This window comes from Natator depressus, chromosome 4 (assembly GCF_965152275.1).
Source record: "Natator depressus isolate rNatDep1 chromosome 4, rNatDep2.hap1, whole genome shotgun sequence".
NCBI classification, from domain to species: domain Eukaryota; kingdom Metazoa; phylum Chordata; order Testudines; family Cheloniidae; genus Natator; species Natator depressus.
Genome location: NC_134237.1, coordinates 9,815,446 through 9,827,643, shown reverse-complemented (window position 1 = coordinate 9,827,643; position 12,198 = coordinate 9,815,446). Strand labels below are relative to the sequence as shown.

At 45.3% G+C, this 12,198-nt stretch overlaps 1 protein-coding gene across 3 annotated transcripts; it reads left to right on the top strand.

Moving 5' to 3' along the window:
- The first annotated feature begins 3,865 nt into the window (after positions 1 to 3,865).
- SMIM19 (small integral membrane protein 19) lies at positions 3,866 to 11,885 on the top strand. Of its 3 annotated transcripts, none has more exons than XR_012639215.1 (4): positions 3,866 to 4,097; positions 6,896 to 7,020; positions 8,853 to 8,971; positions 10,373 to 11,885. XR_012639215.1 is itself a non-coding variant. In XM_074950361.1 (3 exons), exons 1-3 carry the CDS (start codon positions 3,955 to 3,957, stop codon positions 10,435 to 10,437), a joined length of 333 nt encoding a protein of 110 aa, XP_074806462.1. In that variant the 5' UTR covers positions 3,866 to 3,954; the 3' UTR covers positions 10,438 to 11,883. The 3 variants fall into 3 exon arrangements, 1 of the variants encoding a protein (XP_074806462.1); XR_012639216.1 differs by having other exon boundaries at positions 8,853 to 9,069; positions 10,373 to 10,432; XM_074950361.1 differs by lacking the exon at positions 8,853 to 8,971 and having other exon boundaries at positions 10,373 to 11,883.
- The last annotated feature ends 313 nt before the right edge of the window (positions 11,886 to 12,198 follow it).

Sequence of the window (12,198 nt, the reverse complement as noted above, 5' to 3'; positions counted from 1 at the left end):
CTGGATGCAATACTCCAGATGTGGCCTCACCAATGCCGAATAGAGGGGAATAATCACTTCCTTTGATCTGCTGGCTACTAATGCAGCCTAATATGCCGTTAGCCTTCTTGGCAACAAGGGCACATTGCTGACTCATATCCAGCTTCTCATCCACTGTAATCACAATGGTTCCTTCTTCTCTTGAATCTATACTGAGGGAACTCTCTGGGTCAGCTAAGCTAGCTTTGACGTCTCTTCACAGCAGTTGAGCTGCTATAAAGAAGCTGCAGCAGGCCCCAGACTCAGGGCCTACATCTCCAAAACCCCTATGGGGAAAGCCCTGTGGGGGTGGGGGGAGAACAACAGCTCCCATATGGCAGGTTCCATGTTGTCTCACTGAAGGAGAGTTGCCACATGCTGCAGGTCTGGGAAGAAGGCTTTCTGAGGATAGGCCTACACCGTAAAGGAAAACCCGCAGGTCTACGGTCCCAGAGCTCAGACTCCAGCCCCTTTCCTGCCACCAAAAGCAACATATAATGCTACTAATCACAAAACTGTGTGTGTGTGTGTGAGAGAGAGAGAAGGGGGAGGCAGAAACCTGCTTTTTTGGCTGCAGGATGGGTGTAGAAACAGGCCCTTAAAGATAATTAGTGTTACATTTAATTAATTCAAACCCCAAAAACAGTACATTGAGAAGCAGTGTAGACCAGTGGCTAGGGTACAGGACTGGGAGTCAAGTCAAGAGACCTGAGTAATATTTCCAGCTCCGCCACTGACCTCCTGTGTAACCTCAGGTCAGTCACTTCACCTCTCTGCGCTTGTTTCACCTTCCACCTTTGTCTTGTCTATTTAGACTGTAAAGCCCAGATCCTCAGAGGAAATCAATGGGACAGGCACCTACAACTCTTTGTGGCACGGACTGTCTCTTACCATGTGTTTGTCAATACTCAGCACAATGGAGCCCCGATCTCAATGAGGGCCTATAGGAATTAGTGAAACACAAATGACAAAAACAAAATTGAGGGAACAAAAATTGTTCTTTTTATTCCTTATATCTCCCTTTACAGATCACAAGGACCTTGTCTTGGCAAGCTATCGTAAGCCAGTTAGCAAGAGATTTCAACAAGTTGGTAAAAAGAAAACAAGACCCCCTAGAACACTGCAATTCAGTGAGAAACTGTTTAAATTTCCTGTGAATCAGTGTTTAACTGTTTTAAATAAAGTTTGCGAGATGATAAACTCCCCTTAGTAGTTTACCCAGCAGTCTAACTGGATGCTATTATGCTTTAATGAAATGTAATTATTCCTAACTGGTGTTCTTTAGCTCTTGTTCCCCATGCTGTGTGGGCAACATCACTCTTCCCAGGAAGCAGATACCAGTCTCTATTTCTTTGATATATAGCAAGCTTTATCATTTTTATTCTGAGATGTGTTAGTTTTAACTTGTCTCAGGTTCATAGCCTACTGATTCAGTAGAAACATTTTGAAACAGGCAGTGGAGGCAGAGGGAGTCTTAACTTTTCACTGAAAAGTAAGCATGTGCTTACTTAAGATGAACTTAAGTCCATGCTTAAGTGTTTTCCAGAATGTGGTCCTGGATGGAGACAATGCCATAATCATCCATGTCTTTGTCAGCTCCAGGCTGGATTACTGCCGTGTATCCTACTTGGTGCAAAATGTAGCAGCCATCTGATAGCCTGATCTTGTGCCCACTGAAGTCAACGGCAAGGCTTCCATTGAGTTTAATCGAGCAGGCTCAGACAGTGGCTTAGTTGTGCTTTATGGCAGGACCATATTACCCCAGTGCTCCCTGTTTTCTAATTCACTTCCACTTCTAGCTTAGAGAATGAAAGCCATTTAAGTGTTGGAGTTTGGGGAGCTTTCACTCTTAGTGTTTTACTCAGGCAACTGAGAGCGGCTGGGATGTTCGTACTAGTAAATCTGAGCTGTGTACACTTGCCTGTTCTTGGCGGAGGGCATCTGGCTCCAGAACCTGCTTGGTCCGATACAGCACAGGTTAGTTGACTTTCCAGGAATGTTAGTGCCTTTCTGGTCAGGCAGGCTTCTTCCAAATGGGTTGAGAGCACTTTGGCTGTCTTGCTCTGCCATGAGCCTGGGCTGCATTTCACCTAGTTACTCCTATATTGAACCCAAGAGCCTGTGTTTAGCTAAAGTCTTTCTAGAAGATATGGATCAAGTCTTGACTTGAAGATCTAGAGATCTATTACATCCAATGGTTAATCACCCTCACTGTTAACAATTTCTGCTTTATTTTTAATTTGAATTTGTCTTGCTTCAGCTTTCAGCCATTGTTTCTTGTTCTGCCTTTCTCTACTAGATTAAAGAGTCGCTTTGTACCTAGTATTTTCTCCCTCTGAAGATACTTATACACTGTAATTAAATCACCTGTCAATCTTTTTAATAAGCTAAACAGATTTGGTTCTTTAAGTCTCTTACTGTAAGGCATGTTCTCCAGTTCCCAAATAATTTGTATGGCTCTTTTCTGCACTCTCTCCAATTTTTCAACAGCCTTTTTAAAATGTGCACACCGGCACTGAACTTATTTCAGTATCTGGCTCACCAATGCTGTATACGTAAGTAAAAGCTCCTCCCTACTCCCCATTTATACATTAGCTGTTTTTGCCACAGCATTGTACTGGGAGCTCATGTTGTTGCTTGTCCAATATGACCCCTAATTTTTGTAGAATCACTGTTTTCCAGAGTTTAGTCTTCCATTTTGCAAGTAAGACCTTGCATTTGGTTGCATTAAAATATATCTCTGTATAATTGCCCTATCCTCATCATATTTTACCATTCCACCAATCTGTGTCATCTGCAAATATTATTAGCGGTGATTTTATATTTACTTCCAAATAATTGATACAACTGTTGCATAGTCAGTCCTAGAACCAATGGAACCACTCTAGAAACACACCCATTCAATGGTGATTCTCCACCGACTACTTTTTGAAATCGGTCAGTTAGTTCCTAACCCATGTCACATGTGCTTTCTTGTTGCTGTATAGTTCCAATTTTAATGAGAATGCCATGCTCTACTCGGTCAAATGCCTTACAGAAGTTTAAATAGTTTACATCTATGCATTTACCTTTATCTATATCAACCAAACTTATAATCTCATGAAAGAATGAAGAAAAGGAGGACTTGTGGCACCTTAGAGAACTAACCAATTTATTTGAGCATAAACTTTCGTGAGCTACAGCTCACTTCATCGGATGCCTGCTCAAAGCTTATGCTCAAATAAATTGGTTAGTCTCTAAGGTGCCACAAGTACTCCTTTTCTTTTTGCGAATACAGACTAACACGGCTGTTACTCTGAAACATGAAAGAATGAGATTCCTCTTGGTTTTTTACACAACACCCTAACTGTATGGCTATTATGTTTCAGTGAAATATAATTATGCCTAACTGCCGAGTATTCTTTCACTCCTTTCCCACGCTCTGTGGTGGAGCTATTCACTCCCATGCTGCAAAGGCCAATTTTTTTTTTTTTTTTTGGTTAATAAGGATTGGGTTTGTAATCTGTATTCTGACACAGCGAAGTCTGCTGCGTCTGACACTCGCCTGGAGCGACGTTCTTGCTGAGTCGTGATTTCTGGAGCTGGAGGCCTGGGCTAACCATAAAAGCGTTAAGCAGGAAGGACCTCAAGAAATCATCTAACCCAGCCCCCTCCCCCCATGCTGAGGCGGGACGAGCTACCCCTGGAGCATCCTTCGCAGGCGTTTCTCCGACAGTACCTGTTCTTCAGAACCGCTCCCAAGGGCCGAGACCCTCAAAGGCGGGCAGCCTCCTGGCGTCCATGACAGCCAGGAGCCCCGCCCCCCCGCGCGCGGGCCCCCCCCGGCTAGCCCCGCCCCCCGGAAGTGATGGCTGAACCCGTGCGCTCACTGCCGGTGGGCCCCCGGCTTGCGTGGCCGGGCCGCGGGGAGCGCGGCTGGCGCTGGCCGGGCGCCCTATGGCGGCGGTAGGAGCCGGAGCCGGTGCCATGAGCGACAGCGACGCCCTGGACTACTCGGTGCACGAGGCCTGGAACGAGGCCACCAACGTCTACCTGCTGGTGGTGCTGGCCAGCCTGGCGCTGCTGGTCTACGCCCGCCGGTGAGGGGACCCCTGCCCGGCCTCCGCCCTGGGCCCGACTCGCACGGGGCGGCCCCAGGGTCCCGAGCCGCCAGGGCTGCGATCGGAGCGACCGCCCGCACAGCGCACTGCCCCGGGGAGGGGCGGCCTGCCCTGCCTGCCTGCCTGCCCTGCTCAGCTGGGCCTGTCCGCTGAGGGAGCCACGGCGCGGGGGCGGGCTGCACCTGGTCCTCCTGGGGGGTTTCTGTGCCCCCCCCCCCCCAAATTAAAAATTCTCCACAACGTATTTTAAAATTCTGCATATTTTATTTGTCAAACATCCTGTCTCACGCCAGTTTTAATTAGTTGGGTAATGTATTTCCAAATACCTGTCTGCAAGTATGTTATGCAAAAATGCAGACAAAAAATAAAAAAAAAATTCAGGAAATGGTTGCTTGACAAATAGATTCCTGCCTAGGCATATTAATACAGAACTTTCAGCAATAATCCATGTAGACTACAATAGGGAAATCTATTTCCTGCACCTCTCAGAAGGAGTGCAAAGTCTTTGGGGAGCCGTGGTAATGGAGGAGCTCAGGAACAGGAAAGGAGGCTGGGAGTAAACCTGTAAAGTTGTTGGATGTGGGTGGGAGAAGTATTGAACAGTTTTTTTTAAGGGAGGGAAGGATTGTTGGGGAGCATCCACCATGTAGACTCTGGCTGACCCCCTAGCCTCTCCCATTCAGTCATGCATACGTGCCCCTTTCCCTGTGTGTCCCTGCAGCCCTCCTCCCTTGCAGCGCCGAGCTCAGTGCTATCCCCTCACTAGCTTCTGTATCCGTGCCTCAGTCTGTCTTCCCCCCGCTAGCCCTTCTGAACCTGCGTTCGCTGTAGACTCTCAAGGGCTGCAAGGGCCGCGCAGGCAGGTGGGGAGAGTAGGCCCTACCCCAGCCCAGTCCCACCGGAGCTGCTGTGGAGAGGAGCCCTGGCCCAGGCCCGCGGGAGCTGCTGGGGAGAGGCACCCTTCACCTGGTCCCGAGCTCCTGCGGCGAGAGAGGGCTGGGGGGAGTCCTCTCTCCCCACTGCAGCCCTGGGGCTGTCTGCACCCCAAATCCCTCATCTCTGGCCCCACCCTAGTGCCTGCACCCCAACCCTCTGTTCCAGCCCTGAGCCGCCTCCTGCACCCCCAGCCAGTGCTCCCTCTCTCCCGCATCCCAACCCTCGGCCCCATCGCTTCCATACTGGTACACATAACAAAATTCATTCCGCACACAGATGTACAAAATTAGAGGGAACACTGTTCAGAACCCCATTCTGTGATCCTCGAGCAGCTCCCTGTGCCCTGCTCTGTCCCTCCCTGCCTCCTCACTTGGACCTGCTGTGGGGAATGCAGCCCCTCCAGCTGGCTGCCCTCTGTTCTGGCACCACAGCGGCCCCTGGTGGGTGAAAGGCATAACTTCAGCGCCTGTCCAGCAGAATCTATATTCTGTGGAGAAAAAAATAATCCATGGGACCATGAATTCTGTGAGTGTGCAGTGGTGCAGAATTCCCCCAGGACTAACATGGATCCAGCAGAGCCACTGGCTCCCTTAAATTAATACTCTGGATCTCATACGCTCCTCCTGCTCCTCCAGTTCCTTGCTGTGGCACTCCCTTGTTCCTAGCATGATTTCCATCCTGGGCAGCAGGTTACATCATTGTCAGTGTAATCTGTGACATAGCAGCAACAACACCTTGCTAAAGGTGACTCTCTGCCATATAGCAACAGAGGTGCTAACATGGCTTCCCTGGATGCTGTGAACAAGACTTCAATGGAAAGGATAGGGAGGGTCTAGAAGATCCCAAGAAGAAACAGATGTGTCAGTAGAATTGAGGTTTAGGGAGGGCAGTTTTTCTTTCTTATGTCTTGAGGCCTGTGTTTTAGTTTGATGCTTTTTGGTACTTTAGTAAAGAGAATTAGTGTGCTGGCTTAGTACAGTCTTTGTAACCTGTGAGAGCCAACTGTTGGAGAGGGGAGACAAATTGGTCTCCTGCCACTCATCTACTTGCCCAGCACCGTTAAGTCTAATTGATGTAGTGATTTAGTGTACAGGAGTGGGAGTTATCACTAATGGCCTCTTATTTAAAATCTCATCTACCAATCCCTCTCTGTTTCTGGATATTTCAGCTGGAGAATAGGGGAGAAGATAGGGCATAATTTATCGTCTTTTATATTATTCTTGCTTCAGTGTGATTAATGCCTGTGCTTCTCTCTCATGGCATCAGTGGATCAAAATACTCCAGACGAGTGTGTTGGAAGTTGAGTATTTATTTAAGAGTAACAGTGTTCTGCTAGCTTCAGTGGTTTGTGTGACTTCCCATTCCTTTATCTGATGCAGGTAGGACTGGAGTTTGCGCTAGCATTTGGCTGAATTATGCATAGGGCAGAAACAGAGAAGGGACACAGTGGTAAAGGGAAAGGGGCAAGAGCGGTACTGAAAAGGGAGAGTGGGGAAGGGATAGAGCATGGACAAAGAGGAAGATGATGAGGGATTTCATCCAGAAGCAGCACGATTGGTGAGGTAGGGACAAAACCTCCTGTAGCAAAGGGGAGGGGTGTTATGGAGCAAAGCAGCAATGAGCGTTCTCCTGGGAACGGCTATTGACTCGCTTTTAATAGCACCTGCCATCCTTCTTAGGATACTCTTCAATGAGAAAAAGTGTGTTACTTCAATTAAAATATGTGCTCAAGGTAGTCTTTTAATACTTAGCTTCTAAATAAAGACCCTGGAAGATACTCTTTTTGAAATACTTGGAAATATTGTGTTGCAGGTTATTTATTATTCCTTTCCATATTTTAGGAATAAAAGGAAGATCATGCGAATATTCACAGTGCCTCCTACAGCAGAGGCACCATCAGAGCCAAACTTCTATGACAATATGAAAAAAATCCGCTTAAGACAACAATTAGAGATGTATTCTATCGGTAAGATCGTGCTCTGTCCTCTGAGATGTTCAGATTCCTGAACAGTCAAAGAAAGATGCATGTTTTAAAATAGAGTAAGTGTTTGGACACTATAGCCCTTTGTAGAACAAAACCCAGAATCTTACACTGAGGGCGTTCTGAGCTATTTGGTGCAAGGTTCTACGTTGTCAGAAACTAACAATTATGGAAAATGTAAGGGCCTAGTTTTGTCTTCACACGTGTAACTCTCATGTAAGGCTCTCATCCTGAAGTATGGTAACTTCAGTGGGCCTCTATGCGAATTCACCATGTGCAGCACGTTGCAGAATCAGGCCCCTCCTGTATGGGTATTTTAGTTGTCAACAATGAATCTAATATGGCAAGTAGAAATAGCTCTTAAGGCAAGAAGGGACCGTTATGATCATCTAGTCTGACCTCCAAATAATAACGTTCAGCAGAAGTATTTATAACTGCAAAGAGCTCAAGGTGTGATTTTCATAGGCTCTCAGCATTGGCCTAACTTTGCTTCCATGGAAGATTTATTATTGTATGTGTATTATTTATGTGTAGCAACAGTTCCCAATTCTTTATTACAATACCAACTGTATCTGTTCAGATGGCACAAGCGGGGTGGGATCTGGCCGTAAATGGTCATCAGGGAATTTCCCTGGTGTTGGGCAACTCTTCATTGGTATGTAGCTGTCAGAGCTGCACTAGCCACCCCCACATTGGCTTAGGAGGCAGTGTGGCAGAGTAGAGCTCCAAGTGGCTGCTTTAACTGACACTTGACCCATTTCAGGGCACACCCTCAGAATCTGAGCCTCAACAAGCTCCCCCACCCCAATGAGCAATAACCATACACAGTTGTGGAAGGGTAGATGATGAAGAAAAATCTAGTGCTTTTGAGTCCTGGTGTTTAAAAGGTGGTTTCAATTCTAAAATCAGGCCACCATCTCATCTATGAATGAGCAAGGAAGGACAGGATCACATCTCCCATATCCTACTGCCCTTTTGGTGTGGGAATTTTTAGTGTTCCACAAACTAAGAACATAAGAATGGCCATACTAGGTCAGACCAATGGCCCATCTAGCTCAGTATCCTGTCTTCTGACAGTGGCCAATACCAGATGCTTCAGAGGAAATGAACAGACTAGGGCAGTTATTGAGCGATCCATCCCGTGTCATTCAGTCCCAGCTTCTGGCGGTTAGAAGCTTAGGGCACCGAAAGTATATGGTTGCAGCCCTGATCATCTTGGCTAATGGCCATTGATGGGCCTACGTATCCTGAGTTACTTTCTTGGTAAGGAACAGCATGATTGCAGACTGGCTGAACTGATCTTTGTGGTGAACTCACTCACTGATCGATGGTTCCTAAATTGACTGGGTGGGTCAGTATCCGTCATGTTCTCTGGTTAATGGGTTCCTATGCTCCTCCGAGCACTTACCTTTTAGAAGTTCTTGTTTTATGGGGAAAAGATTCTATTTCTAGAAAACTCTTCAGCACTTTCTGGTGGTGGTGTACCTTTACTTACATACTGTAAGGTTGATACTGCTACCCCTCCCCCCCCTCGCTTAGCTGGAGAATGATGGGATATTTCCATGGTAGATGTCCTGTATTTATCATGATGGTTCTGGGAGCGGTTTATGTACCCCAAATTGGTGCTGGAAAACTGCAATTGGTGGGTTAATTTTTGTTCATTGATCCTTTGGGTGCTATTTTTCTCTTTCTGTGGAGACCTCTTTGAACTCTGTAGCCTCCAAGAGGGGGATTATTTTACAACTGGCACGACAGGTGGGGTGGGTGGAATTATTTTCATAAGGTACAAGTTGTAATAGATCCTTGTCACCTTCCAGCTGCTTTCCCTGCAGAGTTGGAGATATGTTTGATATGTTGATACTCCAAACTTCCATGGCAGCTAGAAGCATCAGGGAGCCCACTACACTGGGAGCTAGCATCCTTCAAAATTCTTCAGGTATGGGAGTTTTCAGCTGGTTTTAGACTGGAAGCGCAAAACCAAAGTGTGTGCATCTATTACAGTTTATACCTTCTGAAAAGGCTTGTTAGAAGAAAGTAAGTATTTTTAGGTTCTTCTCACCCTATAGCGCTTATGCATTAATTTTTATATTTTTAAATACCATCTACAATAATAAAATATACCATATGTGTGCAAGAGTATAGCTAGAGTTGCTTGGGGGAACCATAACTTTGCATTGTTTCCTTATAACTTCTAAGTATATATAAATTGGCAGCATAGGTTTTGCCAGGACTGTCTTGGTGGGTCAATGGCAGTAAGTCTGAGCAATGTCATCACAGGAGGTGGCCCCTGAAAGGCGTATCCATTGGGATAGTCACTGGGGAGAAATTTGACTAAAGGTATTGAGCCATTATGGATCTGAACTGACCTACTGGAGAAGTTCAGAAGCAGCCTTCATCCTGCATTCTGCTGTGTACATCTGATGCTGATGGTAGCTTCTGCTTTCAAATCACTGCCCAATAATGCCACTTCTGCTCCCTGGCAACTGGATACCTCAGCAGACTGGAATAGATACAGTTTCTCACCACTATGAGTTTTGCTAGTATTTTCATTGCTTTTGAAGATATAGAGGTAATTGTTTAGAAAAACTTAGGGAGATCCTCTCCCCTTTCTGTTCACATTTCTGACTGAAAGATTTCAGGATGTATCCCAGATGTTTCCCTTCCCATCTAGGGTGACAACTCTCCTTTCCATCTCCCCTGTCTTTCATTAGGATATCTTAAGTCTGGGTTTCCAGAACATGTGAGCTGGATTGAGTGCCCAACTCTCCCACTCCTTCTGAAGTTATGGGCTGTCTTTATAGTTTATCTCAGGCTGAGATACTTTGCTTCATGGTCACAATTGGCATATTAGAAACGGCTTAAATCGAGTTTATTACCCAGGTAGTTTCCACTGGGTAATAAACTTGGCCAATCCTTTTTTTCTTAGTAGTCTCTAGAGCTTTTTAGTCACAGAGAGTGGGATTATATTCTAAATAGTTAGAATCTGTTACAAGTTGTAACAGATTCATTCATGCCCACACAACCTTCCCAGCAGTGTTGTGTATATATATTTGCATCCTTTACTGTTGTCTTCAATTCAGAAATAACAAATGATGGCATTAAGGGTTGTTCTACTTAAACTGACGGGGTGTAACGTAACATCTGATTTTTGTTGAGTAGTTACTGCCTCCAAATTTAATGAATTGGAAATTTTGTGAAATCAGTAGTTTTCCTTCAATGAAACGTTTATTTAAATTACAGACCAAGAATGGTCTTCCACCAGAGCTACTCTTTCTATTACCATGCCTTTATAGAGTATAAGGGATAACAATTTAATTATGTTTTAACTCTTTTCCAGCAAGGAAGTATGACCAGCAGCCGCCACAGAAACAGACTGACAGTGTACAGCTCTCAATGGAATGAAGTCTCAAATTGTGGGAATTCAAGCAATTTTCACAGTGCTGATAATGACAGTCATTTTCAAAGGAACTTTAATGGCATATGTGTTTTAAAAAATTCTCTCCTATAAATATATTTCTTGGAAACTTTTCTTTGGGCCTGTTTAGGTACTTACTGAACATCTGCTGATTCTTTAAAAATGAAAGCACCTAATACGTTCCAGTCTTGCTCAAAGAAACACTTGAGGGAAGATGGCTGTAGTCCATAATAAAGAGATGTTCAGCATGTTCCAGTGGTTTCCACTGTTGCCAATACTTCGGTGATCAGCTCCTTTGCTGAACAGGGGTATTTTTGCAACATGGCAATAGAGGACATTGGGCTTATTGGGTAAGTTTCTACTGTCTGTCTTCTCTGATGATGGTTTCTTAGGGGAGCGCATGGAAAAGTCAGGCAGTGCCTATGTGCCTGAACATTGCCAAGTTTTATGTCTCATTTGAACACCACTGGCTTCTGCTGTCAGGGAACACAGAACAGAACATTTACAATACATGCAATTGTGCTCCTGTAAATTCACAGCTGAAGTGAATAGCTCTTGAGAGCCAGAATTGTATATCATTGGCCTTATTGGAGAGAAAAAGTGAAATTTTCATCTGTACAGCGAGCATAATTATAGTACTGTACCTTCCATGTTGAAGCTTTAATGAAAGCTCAGATCAGGAGGATGGTACATAAGTCTTGTTTGCTAAAGAACTGTATATTGTAATGCTGTAGCAAAGATTATTAAAATAGAGAGGAACCCAATAAACCAGCTAACTGAGGACTCCCCCTGGCTAGCTGGAGCACTTATTGCCTGTTCTTTTCATTCCCTCTGGAGCACCTGGCATTGGTCAGTGTTGGAAGATGGACCATTGGTCTGATCCAGTATGGCCGTTCTTATGTCCTCCCCCAGTCCCAGGGGCAATTATCAGACAGTGCAGACTGGTGAGTTTTTGGTCTCTTAGAATCAGATTAGGACAGAAAATCTGACTTGTATCCTTTAAAATACGATACTAGAGCTGTATAAACTATAATCTATGCAGATGGAGAAATAATACATAGGGAGCGATAGAGGAAGGAAATGCTGATTCTGACAAGAAAAATGCAGCCTAACACATCTGTAGAATAGTATTCAGTGGGAGGGGAAGTTAAACTTGTAAACATGTAGGATATCAGAGAAATTAGAGATTGAAGAAACCTATTAGGTTATTTATGTCTGTCCTTCTGCTAATGAAGGATTGTATTTATACTAAAGATTCTACTTGTAAATTTCAAGTGGTGGATCTTCCTTTGGAAGATTAGTCAATAATAATAGATCTCATGTTGGGAAGTTTCTCCTAATTTTCAGCCTTAATTTCCCCTTCTTAAAGTACTCCTGGATATGTGAAATACTGTTTTTTGTATTGTCTTTTAATTGGTTTACTGGCATTTAATAGTAAAATACATATTGAACGGAAGTTGACTGACGAGCTTTTCTGAGAAATTTTCTCGGCTACAATGGGCTTTGGGGGACACAAGCCTGGAGTTGGCAGCCCCCGAGTTACGCTTACTTGCCCCGCAGCGAGCCGGGTAGATCTCCCCGATCCTGGCGGCGGGGTGGATGAGTGAAGACCGAACTCCCTGCCCTTGCCGGGCCAGACCTTCACCGCCGAAGCCGGGAGCGCAGGGGGGGTGTCCTGCGGTGACACCTTGCAGCGAGGTGGGCAGCGGGCGGGCTCGGGGCCTGGGGCGACGCTCCGTGACGGGGCT